This window comes from Mesoplodon densirostris, chromosome 7, assembly GCF_025265405.1.
Source record: "Mesoplodon densirostris isolate mMesDen1 chromosome 7, mMesDen1 primary haplotype, whole genome shotgun sequence".
NCBI classification, from domain to species: domain Eukaryota; kingdom Metazoa; phylum Chordata; class Mammalia; order Artiodactyla; family Ziphiidae; genus Mesoplodon; species Mesoplodon densirostris.
The window spans coordinates 26,236,037-26,255,077 of NC_082667.1; the positions used below are offsets into that span (position 1 = coordinate 26,236,037).

General features: G+C 44.5%; 1 protein-coding gene across 1 annotated transcript in view; it reads right to left on the reverse strand.

The window, feature by feature from the left end:
• Window positions 1-19,041, reverse strand: part of KIAA1549L (KIAA1549 like) — a 187,218-nt gene that overhangs the window by 98,742 nt on the left and 69,435 nt on the right. Inside the window, exons 10-12 of the mRNA XM_060105171.1 lie at window positions 17,547-17,606; window positions 7,504-7,655; window positions 2,271-2,442 (exon numbers count right to left, since the gene is read on the reverse strand). Coding sequence (XP_059961154.1) covers window positions 2,271-2,442; window positions 7,504-7,655; window positions 17,547-17,606 — 384 coding nt within the window. The remainder of the gene's footprint in view (window positions 1-2,270; window positions 2,443-7,503; window positions 7,656-17,546; window positions 17,607-19,041) is intronic.

A 19,041-nucleotide genomic window follows, 5' to 3' on the forward strand; every position in this document is an offset into this window, starting at 1 on the left:
TCCTCTACAATTCATTCTCTACCTGGAGAGACGGAGAAAGAGCCGAGAATGGAGCCCTGGGGAACCCACATAAAGAAGATGCAGTAAAACTGATGAAGCTAGTAGTTGAGCTGCCCAGAGATGGAACAGAGCCCACGGGGAGGGAAGGAGAGAGGCGCAAAGGAGGAGAATCTTGGTTAAAAAGTCATTTCAGGGGGCTTCCCTGGTGGCGCAGTGGTTGAGAGTCCGCCTGCCGATGAAAGGGACATGGGTTCATGCCCCGGTCCGGGAGGATCCCACATGCCGCGGAGTGGCTGGGCCCGTGAGCCATGGCCGCTGAGCCTGCGCGTCCGGAGCCTGTGCTCCGCAACGGGAGAGACCACAACAGGGAGAGGCCACAGTAGTGAGAGGCCCGCGTACCGCAAAAAAAAAAAAGTCATTTCAAAGACAAGATTGTAGAGGGTGACCATCATTTCCAGGCAAAGGTGTGTCCGTGAGGATGTGCTGGCCGAGAAGTGAGGGCCGTAACAACATGTGGGCTGGACCGTCCCTGTGGAAGCCACACCTACTCCGGACGAAGGCAGGAGACGAGGAGGAGAGGAAAACCATGAGCCAGGCGTCAGGTTCCTAAAGGAACGTGGACACCAACTAGGAGATCAACGGGAGAGGACCTTCCAGGCCCTGTATGCTCGGTGTGCTGTCGAATCTAATATTTCTACCACACAACCTCTCATCTTCATCAACCCTCTCTCCCCTTGCTGCCTTCACAGCCCTTTTTTGGGGCCCCAATGCCTGGGCCGCTAGGGAGCCTCATTAGTCCTGCCCCCTCTCATCCTGGACACTGCCGACAGGTTAACCTCCCTAGATAATGGGTACTTCCAGTGATACTACTCCCCTGCTCAGAGATGTCCAACAGCTCCCCACAGCCAATCACATCATGTACAATCTCCCTCCCCTGCCATCCAACGCCTGAGTCTCCTAAGCAATGCTCGTTTCTAATCCCATCATCTCCTCCTCAAGCTTCTGCACTCCAGGCAACTTGAACTCCTTTTTTTCAAGCACCCTTGGTACTTTTCACCTCCCTTCTATTGCTTCTGCTGCTCCCTCTTTCTGGACAGTACATCCTCCTCTCCCTCTGCTGAAACTGTAGCATGCAATACAGTTAAGAACACACTTTTGAAGTCAAACAGATCCAGATTCGTATCTTGGCAACTCAAGTACTAGTTCTGTGATGTTGCACAAGTTAGTTAACTTTTCTGAGCCTAGGTTTCCTCATCTGTAATTTGGAGCTGAATAAAGTTGCCCCAGAGAAATTGAGAAAATCTACGTAAAGCAACAAGCATAGTAGCTGCCAGGGGAGGGTCCTCAAAGAGGCAGCTGTTATGTTTCATATCCTTTCTCTGTTCATCCTTCCCGGATGCTGCTCCAGAGCAATCTGTCCCTCGGTTGAGCCCTGTATCTATCACATTGTCTCCTCAAAGCATTCCTGCATTCTATGCCTTTATATCTGCATAAACGCCTTCTCTGCTCCTTAAAGGCAGTGATTGGGACTTGCCCACTTCTATATGTCCTCCAGCACTGAACACAGTTCATGCAGGACTCTACAAAGCTTACTGAATGAAATTACCTTTAATTCCCCAGCAGACATATACCATCTCAGCTGTGGTGATTTTTCTAACTGTTCACAAGATTATACTGAGGAGGAAGAGAGGATAGGACCTGGGGAAAAGCAGTATTATCATCATCCTAGTAGCCAAAACATATCCCTTACCCAAAACTTATTGCTTCAAACAACACAGGAAACAACTGGTTGATTTGAGAACCTTCTAGAACAGAAGTATGTTTAGCTCTGGGTCTAATAACATCCAAGTGATTCAGGAAACATTTACTGGTATTAAAAATAACGAATGATGGGACTTCCCTGGTGGCGCAGTGGTTAAGAATCTGCCTGCCAGTGCAGGGGACACAGGTTCAAGCCCTGGTCCGGGAAGATCCTACACGCCGCAGAGCAACTAAGCCCACGCGCCACAACAGAGCCTGCACTCTAGAGCCCGTGAGCCACAACTACTGAGCGCATGTGCCACAACCACTGAAGCCCGCACGCCTACAGCCCACGCTCCACAAGAGAAGCCACCACCATGAGAAGCCCGCGCACTGCAACAAAGAGTAGCCCCCACTCGCCGCAACTAGAGAAAGCCCGCACGCAGCAACGAAGACCCAACACAGCCAAAATAAATAAATAAATTTATTAAAAATTTAAAAATGAATGAATGGAAAGGTTATCCCCTTACGGTCAGCTTGCAGAAGGACAACGTGATGCAGGGTCAAGGCCATCCTTTGGGAGTCAATGGTGCTCAAGATCTTGGCAGCTGCAGTCCCCAGCAAAGGCTTCCCATTGTACAGGGTGTAGTAAGTCAGCTCCGCAGGGTCCTTGGGTCCTGGCACCCTCTGCATCTTTACCATCTTTCAGAAAAAGACAGGCCATGTTTACAGGGCATCTTGCATCAACTCTGCAATCACCTGGGCAATCAGCAGGCTGTCCCCCAACTGCGAAGTGGCTAAGTGGACCCATGACGTATATTTTAGACATCACCCTTCGCATACCTCCCTAACACCAACGTCTCAAGAAACCCTGCTATGGCTGGAGGAGGGAGGCAGTGAGGAGAAAAGGGTTTTGAAAATATAAACATCTGGAAAGAGCAGTTTCAGGCTGGAGAAGGAAACGCTGAAATGGTGATGTCTTCCAGCCTCCAGAGAACTCTGGCCTCATTTGAAACTAGGCCTCCACATTAATTCAGGGCATGTTAGGTTATTCTCAAACAAGATTTCTAATTTCAAATTCCTGCAATTGCCAGAGAGGAAAAAAAAATGAACTTATATGTCTGCCATTCAAAAGAACTCTGATAAAAGCAGTACTTGGAGACTCAAAGCTCTTTTTCTAAAATAACCTTTGTTGCTTTTTCTCACTGTACAAGTTATACATAGTCACTACAGGAAATCTGAAAATACAAAAAAGCATCGAGAAATGAAATAAAATAAAAACAATCTGGAATCCTTCCACCACAAGCTAATTACTATAACCATTTTGGAGTATTTGCTTCTATTCTTTGTTTTTTCCACACAGGCCTTTGATTTATCATTTAAAAAAATTATTTATCATACTCTCTATATAGTATTATATATTGCCATTTTTACTTGCATCCATAATGGGCTTAAATATAAAAAAAGCATAAATGTTAATTTCTACACAGCATTCCAAGGCATGCCTCATAAACTTAGCCAATCCTTTATTGTTGAACACTTAAATTGTTACTCACTTTTCAGCATTGTAACTAACAATTGATAGTCATTATAAATACATAAAATATAAATTTAAAACCTACATAATGTTCTACTGTATGCATGTCTCATAAACCTAACTAACCCTTCATTTTTAAACATTTAGGTTGTTTTCAACTTTTTACTAGTGTAATTAACCATCGATAAACATTATGGTGTAATATAGTATTTTCCAAAGTGTACATTACAGATTACGAGTTTCACAGGATACTAAAAGATGTTACAAAAATGTTTATAGCAGCATTGTTCATATCATAGCAAAAAAATCTGAAAATTCAGGATTCAGTAACAGAAGGATGGATACATGAGTTATGGTACAGTCACCCAATGCAATATTATAGAGTCATGTAAATGAACTATGGCTCTTTGTATCAATATGGGTGAATATAAAAGCCTGATGTGGAGCAAAAGAAACAAATTACAGAATATAAAATGCAAAACCGAATGATGTACTACTTAAGGATACACATGAGGATGGTAAAATCTATACAGAAAACACAGGTGTGATTTAATACAAAATTCAGAAGCACAGTCAACTCTGACGGGAAGGAAGTGAGTATGTATAATCAGAAAAGACACAGAAAAGGCTTCTGGGATAAGGTAACAGTAATGTTCTTACTCTTTGGGTTGTGGGTTCTTTTTTACTAGTGTTCTTTAAACTCTACATATTTGTATGCTCCTATGTGTGTATGCTATAAATAACAATTAAAATAAATATTACTACAACCCTATAAAAAATGGGTTTTAAAAAAGTCTGACTAGACACTTCACAAAGGAAGATATCTGAATGGCCAATAAGCATATTTTTTAAATGCTCAATGAGGAAATTCAATTTAAAACCACAAGTCATCATTATGAACCACCAGAATGGCTAAAATAAGAAGGGCTGACCACATCGTGTTGATGAGGAGGTGGGGTAACTCCACATCTGGTTGGTGGGAGTGGCAGAATCAAACTGTACACTTTGAGAAAAGGTCTGGCAGTCTCTCATAGAACTCACATACACCAACTCTATGACCCAGGAATTCCACTCCTACATACCCAAGAGAAATGGAAAGCACATGGCCATGGAAAGACCTGCAGAAGAGGCTCATAGAAGCTTTGTTTATAATAGCTAAAAATTGGGAAAAGCCCAGGTGTCCATCAACAGAAGCATGGATAAACAAACAGTAGTATATTTCATACAAGGGAATATTATTCAGCAATAAAAAGGAATACACTACTGAATAAAAGAACAACATGGATGAATCTCAAAAACACTACAGAGTCAAAAAAGCCTTATACAAGAGAGAATATACTGTAGGATTCCACTTATATGAGGTTCTAGAACAGTCCAAACTGATCTATGGTATGGAAATGATATGTTATCAAATATAAAACAGTAACATAATACACTGTTAATTGTAGAACCTAGATGGTGAGTAAATGGGTGCTTACGTCATAATTTTTTCAACTTTTCTGTGAGTTTGAAAATGCTTATAATAAAATGTTGGGGAAATGTAGATATTATTATAAACAAGGGTCTTATTGGCATTTAAATGTAGAAACCAGTATATTGAAGAAAGTTAAGGAGATTTCTTTACCTGCAGGTTTTTTTAGAGTCTTTGGTATGCCAATATGCCTTTGGAATCTTCAAGAACATTCTACAGGATGCAGCCTTGCCCAAACTGACCTGGCCAGAAAGCCCCTTTGCCTCTGGGCACCTTATAGAGTCATTTTCTGGACACTCTCTGAGAAACACTGCTCTTACCCTTTCATCTTTGTGTTCACCTCTATCTCCTCGAAATGAATTTCTAGGAGTAATGTTGTGACCATCTAAAAGATTCTTGTCTGAATTGCTCACCTGCCCTCCAGCAAGGTCATATCCATTTACTGTGTTTGAGGGTGCCCACTTCACTGCATCCTCATCAACACGGGGTAGTACCATTTTACTCATCTTGAAAATGGCATCTTGTGGTAGTTAAAACTTGCATTACTTTGATGACAAGAGTTAAATGTTTAAAAATGCTTACTGGTCATATGTATATCTTCTTTGGACTCAGTTTTTCGCATACATCCACTAGAGAAAAATCTTTAGATTCTAGACATTAAAATCTCCATATTCATGAAGGTGGCTCATCTTTACAAATGATCTGAGCCAAGACGAAAGACTTCTCTGGGTGAAGGATGATATAAGCTATGTAGAGTGAATTTTATTTGGGAAACTTGGGGGTGTTATTTCTGTCCCCAGTGGGAGAGGAGGTAGGGAGAGCATTAGTATAACCAGGTACAAGGTGAATGAACATTCAAGTATCTAATAACTTGGCTCAATTTCAATTTAATAGCAAATTCTTCTTACCAAATTTCTCCAAGGATGATGTTGGAAGGTGGTCTACAGCCTCGGTAAATTGGGGATTTGCAGAAATAAACCCCTACTTACTTCACTCAGGCTTTCCAGGCAACAAAAGGGACCAAGCACACTGAGTACTCAGAAAAAAAGAGGAAACAGCATCTCACTGGGCTCTTTTAGACACTTAGAATGTGCTGGGTTTCTTAGGTTTACAAATAACACCAGGAGTGTAGGGTGATTCTTTCCTCCCCTTCAGCTGAGGCAAATCCCCTTTCAACTGTCTGAATCCCAGCAACTTCCTTTCTGTCATTTGGAAAAGTGTGAATTATAGGGCTCATGTGGACCCACAGAAGGGAAATCACAAACCTGGCACATGAAATTAACTATCGCTTTACCTCATGACAAGGCTGTCTCAGACCACAAAGGTTTTTAGAACCAAAGCAACATCCAATAGGACAAGAGGCCAAATTCGCCAGCTGCGAACGGGGGACCTGGAGTCTCCCTCAGGGGCGTGATGTTGACTAACCCAGGGAAGTGTGTTCCAGAAGATGGGTTGTTTGTACTTCCAAGATTGCCTGGGGACATGATCTGCAGACACTGTGGTAATGTCTGCAATTTCCTTTAAAGCTTCCTCTTAGACAGTGAGACACCACCCATGTGTGTTTGGGTTAAGTTACACACTAGATGTGGTCAATTACCAATCCAGGGGCAGTGGACTAGATCCCAGAAAATAAGAAGTCCACTTCCTAGAGGCAACTACCAGAAGCACTTCTGTAATTTGATACCTTGCTCAAGAGAGCTTGTTAATTAGCATAACAAATGTTAGAAATGGGTTCTCTTTTGGTGAAATTAGTGGTACTCAAGATATGTGGATTGGCCAGAACATGCTATAGACACTCCCACTCTTGCTTGAACTGGATAAAGAACCTAGAGAGGCTTAGAGCCTCTACCCTCAGGATGGCTACTGGGTTCCCTCTGAAGCAGACTCTGAGATGAGTTGAATGCTTGTAATTTATTGGAGAGATGCAGGGAACTGACAGGGGGTGGAAGGGAGCTAACAAGGGATGCATTATGAAGCCAGTCACCAGAGCGGGAAACTAAAGCTTAATTCTCTGTGGGAAAGCTCTGGCAATGATCCTAAAGCAGATGTTTCAGAATCCTCCCAGCCAAGAAGCAAGAGAGCTGTGGTATTTATACCTCCACCACTGGTGAATTCCCAGACACTTCCGGCCAGCCGTGGCTGGGCAAAGTACGTTCTGGCATCTCAAGAGCAGCCCATCAATAAAGAGATGCTGGAAGTTCATCAGCATTCATCATAGAAATTATAAGGGGGTTTGGGCGGGGCACCATTAGTGTCTGCTACAGCTCCCTACCCTGAATCCCTGTGTGGTCACGTGTCCATTATCAACGTAGAGGGCTCTATCTGTTGAAACGGATTCGACAAGGCTAACAGAACCCCACACCTGTAAGGCTGATCGGTGTCTCTGCTGATCACAGTCATGGTGCTGAGAGGCCTGAAGGCTGGGACGTCATCCAGCCTCCAGGACAGGATGCAGAGGAGTTGCCCTTGCCTACTAATAGCCTTTTGTTTAATAACTATGTGCACGTGGGCAGCATTTCTTCCGAGACCTCCTTTCCCTACAGTCTAGTAGTCGGGAGAGCAGCTCCCACCCTCCTTCATGATTTCGATGACTATGACTGTCACCCCCTCCCAAAACCTAAGAGCAGTGTGGATTAACCGGCCTCATCAGCTTGCAATGTGAGTGCTCCTTGGCACGCAGCATGGTTTTCTTAGGCTCAGGAAGCACATTTCCACACCCTTCTTATAAGACCCCCATGACTTTGTGCACACCCACCTGCACGGTGTAGCTTCCCAGGGTGGTGGCCCGTTTAAACCGCCGGCCTTGTTGCTGGGACATCATGAACAGCTGGGCCAGGCGCTGCTCCATGACCCGGGCGAAGCTTTGGTTGTGCAGGCCCACCAGGGAACTGTCCACGCCCTGCAGCACTGTGGACATAGGACACAGAGGGGCTGTCAGAGGAGAGGCTGCCTGCTGACTCAGAACCACAGCCGCCACCGCTGGCCCCCACCAGCCACTAAGGGCCATGGGCCCGACCCCATGTTAGGGTTTGGCTATCCTTCCCTCACTTTACCCTCACATCAGCCCCAGGAGTTAGGAATCGCTATTGACCTGTTCGAGATGCTGAAAAGGTTAAGTGACTTGTCTAAGGTCACACAGCTAGTAATCAGCAAAGCCAGGGCTCAAACCCAAGCGTGTGGAACCCCAAAGCATGCACTCTGTCCTTCACAAGCTGTGACAGGTGTAACGCTGCTGTATTAGGTCCCAACCTTATTTAAGAAAGTACGTGTTGTCAGAGTCCATATGGGAATACAGCATCGCTAATGGGTACAACTACTTGGACTTTTGGTGGTTCCCACTCAGAAGCCCTGGCTCAGTGCTACCCTGATTTTACTTTTCCTTCCCAACAGCTTTGGTGAGAAATCTAAGCTCCATCCTGCAACTCAGCCCCTTCCGCATGGGCAAACCACCCTGTTCGGTGTCCTCATCCCTCTCTCCCCAATGGGGTCCTTTCAGGGCTCACCCCTAAAGCTGCCCAGGGCCCCTGGAGTCTCTCTCACTTGAGAGCAGGATCGTGGATACAAAGAGTGGGCTCTCTCACTGCTGGCCCTTGCCAGTTGGGGGACTTTGGGCAAACCACCGGCCCTCTCAGAGTCCAAGTCCTTTTCTGTAAAACGGAATAAGAAGGGCTACATCACAGCAAATATATTTCTAGTGGGCTTTAAGGTTGAGATGAAATAAGATGTATAGAGCAGCTTAGCATAGAGCCTGGTGTGCGGAAGGCAAATGAAACCCTGTCTTTCCATCCCCCCTTCACTGCTGGGCTTCATCCACATCCAGGGTATCTGTAATCAATGGGTAAGGCGTTGGTGATGGAATTCCAGGCAATGGCTGGTGCATGGGAGAGAATTTAGTGAACATCAGAGCCATCCAAGGACTGCTGTGGTCAATCACTATGGGGGCGACTGCCATTTGCTGTCTACCCCCAAAGCCAGCCCTTCCTCCGAGACCCTTGGGGAGAAGCACACTTCTTCCCAAACACACAAACACTCCCTCTAAACACAGTCATCCCTGAAAACAAAAATGCTAAAAGCAATTCTCACCTTCTTAGACCAAAACTTACATGGGCTGGGAATGTAATACAAGGTTTTTCATTTAGCAGAGTTTGTCTTACTACAGTCCAGCCAAGGACCATTAATACCACCCGTCTACTGGGATCTGGCAATAGCTTGGATATAAAGATGGCATTGTTATTATGATGGCATTCTAACAGGGCCAGAACATGCAACGGATGACAACGAGATACTGAGAACGATGTTTAAACCGATCAATAGAAAAATAAAACCCACAGCTGAGTCTTAGAAATTATTTCTTTGCAACCACAAATGCTAAATAATCCCCACGGAGGGCATAAAGCAGCTTTCCTTCCAGGGCCCTCATGAGGGACTCCCAGCTCAGCAGAACTCCTGCAAACAAAGATAAAACACTCCTGCACTTCCCACTGTGGCCCCTTGGAACCCTCCTGACACAGCTGTCAGGCTGAGGAAGGGCTGACCAGCCTCCTGACCCCAGAAGGAGAGCCCGTGTTCTTGCGCATTCAAAGACACCCCCCCTCCCATAAAAGGACAGCGCCAACTGCTGAAGGATTACTTCTACACTGGTCTCTCCTAACTGGTGGACAAGAGCAAGAGAGGGGACACAGGATGGTCGAGGGATGCCATCATGGGTTACTCTACAGGAATCCCAGAGATGATGCAAGGGCAGACATCAAAGAAGTGGTGATGGTTGCACAACACTGTGAATGTACTTAACGCCCCTGAATTGTACACTTTAAAAATGGTTAAGGGCTTCCCTGGTGGCGCAGTGGTTAAGAATCCTCCTGCCAGTGCAGGGGACATGGGTTCGAGCCCTGGTCCGGGAAGATCCCACATGCCGTGGAGCAACTAAGCCCATGCACCACAACCGCTGAGCCTGTGCTCTAGAGCCCGCGAGCCACAACTACTGAGCCCGCATGCTTCAACTACTGAAGCCTGCACGACTAGAACCCGTGCTCCGCAACAAGAGAAGCCATTGCACATATATACACTACCAAATGTAAAACAGATAGCTAGTGGGAAGCAGCTGCATAGCACAGGGAGATCAGCTCGGTGCTTTGTGACCACCTAGAGGGGTGGGAGGGAGATGCAAGAAGGAGGAGATATGGGGATATATGTATATGTATAGCTGATTCACTTTGTTATAAAGCAAAAACTTACACACCATTGTAAAGCAATTATACTCCAATAAAGATATTAAAAAAAAAGAGAGAAGTCACTGCAATGAGAAGCCCGCACACCGCAACGAAGAGCAGCCCCCACTCATCCCAACTAGAGAAAGCCCGGGCAGAGCAATGAAGACCCAATGCAGCCAAAGATAAATAAATAGATAAATAAATTTTTTTTTAAAAAAAGGTTAAAACAGTAAATCACACTTTATGTGTATTTTACCACAGTTTTTAAAATTGAGAAAAAATACCTCCAGTGAAGTACGGGAGGCCATGGGAACCTGCCACAGAGCTACATGGAATCAACTGGGCAGCTTCCTCATGCCTCGTGGCTCTATTTGCAAAGAGGATGTGTCCTTCTCAGGAGACAGCTGGGGAAGAGCTGAGGGTTGGAGCCAGGGGCCTGGGTTTGAATCTTGATGCCCCCTTACCGAGTGTCTTGAGCAAGTTGCCTAGTTTCTCTGGGCCCCAGTTCCTCATCAGAAAACATGGTTATCATAAGCTCCTCCTGACTGTATCATTGCAAAAAACAGTATACTTTATTAAAAAATGCTTCCAGCATAGTGCCATAAAGCACTTGAGAGGGGGGTGCCCATAAACAGTAGCTGTTGTTGCTCAAACGCGCCTTCTGCTTCACTAGACACATCCTCACCAGAGGAAGGAATTGCCTGGAAAACACAGAGCTGTGTTCCAGGACTGTAGCTCCTTTCCTTTCCCCTGAGAAGCACGGCGGACCTCAGCCTCCAGGACCTCTCTGCCCGCCTGGAAGGGAGTGGAAAGAGGTGTGTGCCCATAGCTCTCACAGAGACACGGAAGCAGTAGCGGGGGTTGGACCCTGGCACGGGGGCCCAGGAAGACCGCAGCCCCTCAGTACATGAGCCAGGGCCCTGGCCACCCACCCTTACCCACCACTGATTCAGCTCAGAGGAGGTGGGCAAGTCCCTGCTGTGTTCCTACGAGCTTTGTCCAGAAGATTTGGTGACTGTAACATCACTGGTCTCTCATTCCTTCTTTGTTTACAATTGCACTGGGCTCTAAGATTCCAAAGATCAGGCCAAGTGAACTCAAGTTAAGTTGTTTTATTCGTGGTTGAATCTCACATACTCAGAGCCAAAAGAACCTCAGTCCTCAGCTCACATCTTTTCCTGATTCTAAAGGTGAGCATGTGATGCCTAGTGGGTCTAAGTTGACTTGCTCAAGGACACACTAGGTTAGTCAGTAGCAGAGCTGAGACCAGAAGAAATCCTGTAATTGCTGGGTCTGGGATATTTTGACTCTGGTAGGTGAAATAAAGACAGATGAATAAACGTAAGAGGGGCTCTCACCTCTGTCAGGCAGCAATATTAAGTCTGTACATTTCTACCCCGCCTCATATATACACCCCTGACTGCAGGATCCATGAGAGCAGGGTAGCCCCTGGGTACTCTGTAAAGAGGGGCTGCAGGAGTCACCCTAAGCCAGTGATTTTCCACCACGGCGGGACCCACACTCAGGGAGGGGAGAAGTGGAGAGTGTGCCAAAACATATTTAATATAAGTTTAGTCGGAAAACAGATGAAAACATGTTAGGCTTTTATAATACAAATTACAGGAAGAAAAGTTGCTTCAAATCCTCTTGGCTGTTAGCAATGAGCAGAAGACAGGATGCCCAGGATGACTATCTGGGCAGACAGGTTATTCGAGGGACTGTAGGTCTGAACAAGTACTGTCTTCATCTCTCAGTTCCTAATCTCCTACCCCTTCTGGAAAAGATGGTTAAAGTTGCTGGTGGCCGCCCATGGGTCTAGAAAGTGGTTATGGGCCAAAGGGAAGGCAGGAGGGTCATCCTGAGACCTGGACCTGTCCCCTCTTCCCCCCCAAGCACGAATCAACTGATCCAATCAGCCCCAAACACAGTGATGGGTACCACAGTGTATGCTGATTACCAACAGGCAGCAACAGTGATAACAAAGTTGGATACAGAGGTGAGTGGGCAGGGGTCAAGTCCCAGAAGAATCCTGAAAACAAGACCATATATGGAGCTTTTCATTAAGGTTATGTCACTAAAACAGAGGCAGGGCAAGACGCAGGTACATGAGGAAAGCATGAGACAGGAGTCTGTCAAGGACAGGATGTTCGACCACTGAATGTAAACCTTAAAAGTGAAGCCGCAGAGCATAGGGAGATCAGCTCGGTGCTTTGTGACCACCTGGAGGGGTGGGATGGGGAGGGTGGGAGGGAGGGAGATGCATGAGGGAAGGGATGTGGGAACAGATGTATATGTATGACTGATTCACTTTGTTATAAAGCAGAAACTAATTTAAAAATAATAATAAAAAGAAAAAAAAGAAAAAAAGAAAAAGAAAAAAAAAAGTGAAGAGAAGGGAGGAAATGTCTACAAGTTAAAAAACAGCATTCCCTGTGCAGGAAACGTGATTTTGTAAATGTTACATAACCTGCTGGTTTCCAACATGTGTTGCATTGTCTCTCTTGAGCATAAACTCTGGTGGGTTGTTGTTGTTTCCTTTTTAAACATTTCTTTAGTTGGCCTTCTTAGCAGGTAAAATAATCTCTACAAATCCATGGCTTTGCAGGGGAGAAAGAAATGCAATTTTCTGCAATTTAGGAGAGATCTTGAGCAGGCTTCACCAAGCTCCTTGATTAGTATTCCAGGCAGCAGCCCATCTACTGTTTGTTTGGGACAGCAAGGGAGGGAGGAGACAGGCAGGGGAAGGAGGTTTGGGAGGGGCTGCTTGTTCAGGCACATCTTCCAGGACTTGCAAAATCTTCCTCCCTCCTTGTAATGGGCTGAATTGTGTCCTCCCACCACTCACATGTTGACGTTTTAACTCCCAGGACCTCAGAATGCGACTGTATTTGGAGATAGGGCCTTTAAAGAGGCAATTAAGATAAAATGAGGTCATCAGGGTGCGGCCTAATACTATAGTGACTGGTGTCCTTATAAGAAGAGAAAACTGGGCTTCCCTGGTGGCGCAGTGGTTGAGAGTCCACTTGCCGATGAACGGGACACGGGTTCGTGCCCGGGTCCGGAAAGATCCCACATGCCATGGAGCAGCTGGGCCCGTGAGCCATGGCCGCTGAGCCTGCGCGTCCGGAGCCTGTGCTCCGCAGCGGGAGAGGCCACGACAGTGAGAGGCCCGCGTACCGCAAAAAGAAGCGAAAACTAAGACACAGACATACACAGAGGGAAGATGGACATCTACAAGCCAATGAGAGAGACCTCAGAAGAAAACAACCCAGCTGACACCTTGATTTTAGACTTCCAGTCTCTAGAGTTATGAGAAAATAAATTCCTGTTGTTGAAGCTCCCCCAGCCTGGGGTACTTTGTTACGGCAGCTCTAGCAGAGTAACACCCTTCCGTCCCTCCCCTTGAAACTGAGGAGGACCCTGTGGGGCTCCTGGGCACAGAAGCCTTTTTGTCCCCCCTTTCTTGTAGGCAAGACTCCAGCCTCCATGACCTTCCCTGAGTTCCAAAGGGCAGATTCCAAGAGTTACTAATCAAGGGAGGAGCAGCCAAGAAACCACCTGAGGCAAGATTAAAGGGACCAGAGAAGCTCATCAAGATTAGGAGACCGACCACCTGAGACAAGAGTAAAGGCATGCAGACCCTGCACACACCCTAATTTTATCAGCAACCCCACCCTTGAACTATTGCTATAAAACTCATCAAATCCTCCGGGTTGGGACACAGTTTTTCGAGGCAGGAGCTTGCTGTGTTCTGCTTTGCCTGGCAAAGCAATGAAGCTATCCTCTTCTACTTCACCCAAAACTCCATCTCCGAGATTCAGTGTGGCACCGGTTACAGAGAAGCTGAGCTTTTGGCATCACCCTTTATGGCCCGGCTGGTCACTTTTCCTCCTAAAAGCATCTGTCCTCTCTCTCTGCTTCCAATCCTTTCTTCTCTAATTTTCAGAGCTACTGTCTGGCTTTTGAAAAACGCAAGCAAAAATTTTTTGCTGTTTCATACATCTCAGCTGGGAAATGTCAAAGAAGAAAAAGGAAACTGCCACCCAAACACCCTTTTACTTCCATCCACCCTCACTGTCAGGACATGCCCGGGCTCCACCAGGATCAGCGCAGGGGAACCAGGGAGAGAGAAAAATGCATGCCTGGCATTCCTCTGACTTTCATTTGGGTTTTGTAAAGCAGTGCAGAAAATCCTATGATCTTTAAATGATCTTTAAGCGAATAGACAACCATTCACATGGACATGTCCCAGACGTCCACAGCTTAATGCTGCACCTTTTGATGGGTACATATTTTGCGAAGAGGAGGCTCCTGGGTGGGACTTTCAACGTAGCTGTTTTGAATTGGTTATTTAACCCTCATCTTCAGTGTGCTGTCTTTTCCTATCTCAGCTTACTCCACCCACTTCTGGTCCTAGGGAATTAACTCCTTGGCGTATAAGACAGGACCCAAGAAAAGATGCCAATTCTATCACTGAATGGCATGCAGTTTTTAAAAATAAACCAACCTTTCCAAAATACAGCAGAGGGAGGAACACTCCCAAACTCATTCTACAAGGCCACCATCACCCTGATACCAAAACCAGACAAAGATGTCACAAAGAAAGAAAACTACAGGCCAATATCACCGATGAACATAGATGCAAAAAACCTCAACAAAATACTAGCAAACAAAATCCAGCAGCACATTAAAAGGATCATACAGGGCCTCCCTGGTGGCGCAAGTGGTTGAGAGTCCGCCTGCCGATGCAGGGGATACGGGTTCGTGCCCCGGTCTGGGAGGATCCCATATGCCGCGGAGCGGCTGGGCCCGTGAGCCATGGCCGCTGAGCCTGCGCGTCCGGAGCCTGCGCGTCCGGAGCCTGTGCTCCGCAACGGGGGAGGCCACAACAGTGAGAGGCCCGCATACCGCAAAAAAAAAAAAAAAAAAAAAAAAAAAAAAAGGATCATACACCATGATCAAGTGGGGTTTACCCCAGGAATGCAAGGATTCTCCAACATATGCAAATCAATCAAATGTGATAAACCATATTCACAAATGGAAGGATAAAAACTATATGATCATCTCAATAGATGCAGAAAAAGCTTTTGAAAAAATTCAACACCCATTTATGATAAAAACTCTCCAGAAAGTAGGCATAGAGGGAACTTACCTCAACATAATAAAGGCCATATATGACAAACCCACAGCCAACATCGTTCTCAATGGTGAAAAACTGAAACCATTTCTCTAAGATCAGGAACAAGACAAGGTTGCCCACTCTCACCACTATTATTCAACATAGTTTTGGAAGTTTTATCCACAGCAATCAGAGAAGAAAAAGAAACAAAAGGAATCCAAATCGGAAAAGAAGAAGTAAAGCTCTCACTGTTTGCAGATGACATGACACTATACATAGAGAATCCTAAAGATGCTACCAGAAAACTACTAGAGCTAATCAATGAATTTGGTAAAGTAGCAGGATACAAAATTAATGCACAGAAATCTCTTGCATTCCTAAACACTAATGATGAAAAATCTGAAAGAGAAATTAAGGAAACACTCCCATTTACCACTGCAACAAAAAGAAGAAAATACCTAGGAATAAACTTACCTAAGGAGACAAAAGACCTATATACAGAAAACTATAAGACACTGATGAAAGAAATTAAAGATAATATAAACAGATGGAGAGATATACCATGTTCTTGGATTGGAAGAATCAACATTGTGAAAATGACTCTACTACCCAAAGCAATCTATAGATTCAGTGCAATCCCTATCAAACTATCAATGGCATTTTTCACAGAACTAGGACAAAAAATTTCACAATTTGTATGGAAACACAAAAGACCCCAAAGAGCCAAAGCAATCTTGAGAAAGAAAAATGGAGCTGGAGGAATCAAGCTCCTGGACTTCAGACTGTACTACAAAGCTACAGTAATCAGGACAGTATGGTACTGGCCCCAAAACAGAAATATAGATCCATGGAACTGGATAGAAAGCCCAGAGATAAACCCACACACCTATGGTCACCTTATTTTTGATAAAGGAGGCAAGAATATACTATGGAGAAAAGACAGCCTCTTCAATAAATGGTGCTGGAAAAACTGGACAGCTACATGTAAAAGAATGAAATTAGAACACTCCCTAACACCATACACAAAAATAAACTCAAAATGGATTAAAGACCTAAATGTAAGGCCAGACAATATAAAACTCTTAGAGGAAAACATAGGCAGAACACTCTATGACATAAATCACAGCAAGATCCTTTTTGACCCACCTCCTAGAGAAATGGAAATAAAAACAAAAATAAACAAATGGGACCTAATGAAACTTAAAAACTTTTGCTCAGCAAAGGAAACCATAGATAAGAAGAAAGGACAACCCTCAGAATGGGAGAAAATATTTGCAAATGAAGCAACTGACAAAGGATTAATCTCCAAAATTTACAAGCAGCTCATGCAGCTCAATATCAAAAAAACAAACAACCCAATCCAAAAATGGGCAGAAGACCTAAACAGACATTTCTCCAAAGAAGATATACAGATTGCCAACAAACACGTGAAAGGATGCTCAACATCACTAATCACTAGAGAAATGCAAATCAAAACCACAATGAGGTATCACCTCACACCAGTCAGAATGGCCATCATAAAAAAATCTACAAACAATAAATGCTGGAGAGGGTGTGGAGAAAAGGGAACCCTCTGGCACTGTTGGTGGGAATGTAAATAGATACAGCCACTATGGAGAACAGTACGGAAGTTCCTAAAAAAAACTACAAATAGAACTACCATACGACCCAGCAATCCCACTACTGGGCATATACCCTGAGAAAACCATAATTCAAAAAGAGACATGTACCACAATGTTCATTGCAGCACTATTTACAATAGCCAGGACATGGAAGCAACCTAAGTGTCCATCGACAGATGAATGGATAAAGAAGATGTGGCACATATATACAATGGAATATTACTCAGCCATAAAAAGAAACAAAATTGAGTTAGTTGTAGTGAGGTGGATGGACCTAGAGTCTGTCATACAAAGTGAAGTAAGTCAGAAAGAGAAAAACAAATACAGTATGCTAATACATATATATGGAATCTAAAAAGAAAAAAGGTTCTGATGAACCTAGGGGCAGGATAGGAATAAAGACGCAGACATAGAGAATGGACTTGAGGACACGGGGAGGGGGAAGGGTAAGCTGGGACGAAGTGAGAGACTGGCATGGACATATATACACTACCAAACGTAAAATAGATAGCTAGTGGGAAGCAGCCACATAGCACAGGGAGATCAGCTTGGTGCTTTCTGTTCACCTAAAGGGGTGGGATAGGGAGGGTGGGAGGGAGACACAAGAGGGAGGAGGTATGGGGATATACGTATACATATAGCTGATTCACTTTGTTATACAGCAGAAACTAACACAACATTGTAAAGCAATAAAGATGTTAAAAGATGTTAAAAAATAATAAAGAAAGAAAAGAAAGAGAGAGAAAAAAGAAAGAAAGAAAGAAAGAAAGAAAGAAAGAAAGAAAGAAAGAAAAAGAAAAACAAACCAACCTGATAGGGTGAAAGGGGAAACGAAAGAAGAGATTACCTGTAATTACCCAGTAGTCTCTGGTTGTTTCTGATATATCAAGGTTGGGGTATTCCAGTGCTAAAACAAACAAGAAACACACCAAATTACTTTCACAAGTTTTATATGTAAATATTGTTCAGAGAAATAGACATAGCTGACAAAATACCAAGCAGCTAAATCCTGCTTTATCATTCTTGGGAACTCTAGGACATACAGACTGAAACTTGCTATTCAGAAAACTAAAATACTCAGTAAAGGGCTTTTGCATGTCTGCTTTCGGTTTTTCCATCAAAACCTTCTTAAGTGAAACACTTCCGTTGTCAAGACCTACAGCTAGAACCTATCTTTTTTTTTTTTTTTTTTTTTTTCTTTTTTTGCGGTATGCGGGCCTCTCACTGTTGTGGCCTCTCCCGTTGCGGAGCACAGGCTCAGCGGCCATGGCTCACGGGCCCAGCCGCTCCGCGGCATATGGGATCCTCCCAGACCGGGGCACGAACCCGTATCCCCTGCATCGGCAGGCGGACTCTCAACCACTGCGCCACCAGGGAGGCCCTAGAACCTATCTTAACAATAGCTTTCTCTTTAAAAATTATCCAACCATCATAACATTTTTAGGAATAATTATTTCTTGAATGGATTTTTCCAGTGTCAAGGACTAAGTTTTGTAGCCAAATGTAACAGTACCATTTCTTTACAGGTGTGGTGACCATCAGAGTTAATACATGTAAAAGGCTTAGCATAGTACCTGGCACATAGTAAGTACTCAATAAATCATAGTTGTGTTATTGTTATTATTCTCAGAATATCAAGATGATGAAAAAGGAAATTCTTCACGTGCTGCCAGGTGACATAATGCCATCTTTTATGACATCATCTTTTCCATAAAATCCAGAAGCATCTTTCCCTAGTATATGGAAAGTCACAAAAGCTTGTCATTAAACAAACATTAAAAAAAAACTCTGGGGCTTCCCTGGTGGCGCAGTGGTTGGGAGTCCGCCTGCCGATGCAGGGGACACGGGTTCGTGCCCCAGTCCGGGAGGATCCCACATGCCGCAGAGCGGCTAGGCCCGTGAGCCACGGCCGCTGAGCCTGCACGTCCGGAGTCTGTGCTCCGCAATGGGAGAGGCCACAACAGTGAGAGGCCCGCGTACCGCAAAACAAACAAACAAACAAACAAACAAAAACTCTGAGTGTCTACTATGTGCTAATAAGTACATTCACACACATTATCTCACTTATCTACAATATATAAAGCAACCAAAGAAGGAAATAGAAACAATTTTGCTAATACATATTTAAAAAAAAAACTTGCCCAGTGACCTTTAGAAATGTACCAATGATTAAATTTAAGAGCATAGATCTTTACTTCCTTTGGCTACCGAGTAAATGTTTGGGTACAAAACGTAGGCTGTATCGTCTTCAAAGTCTATGCCTGCTGCATGGTAATGAGGATTATGTAACTGAAGCATTAGAGGAAGATGAGGCCACAAGCCTATGGGGACTTCATCAAGTG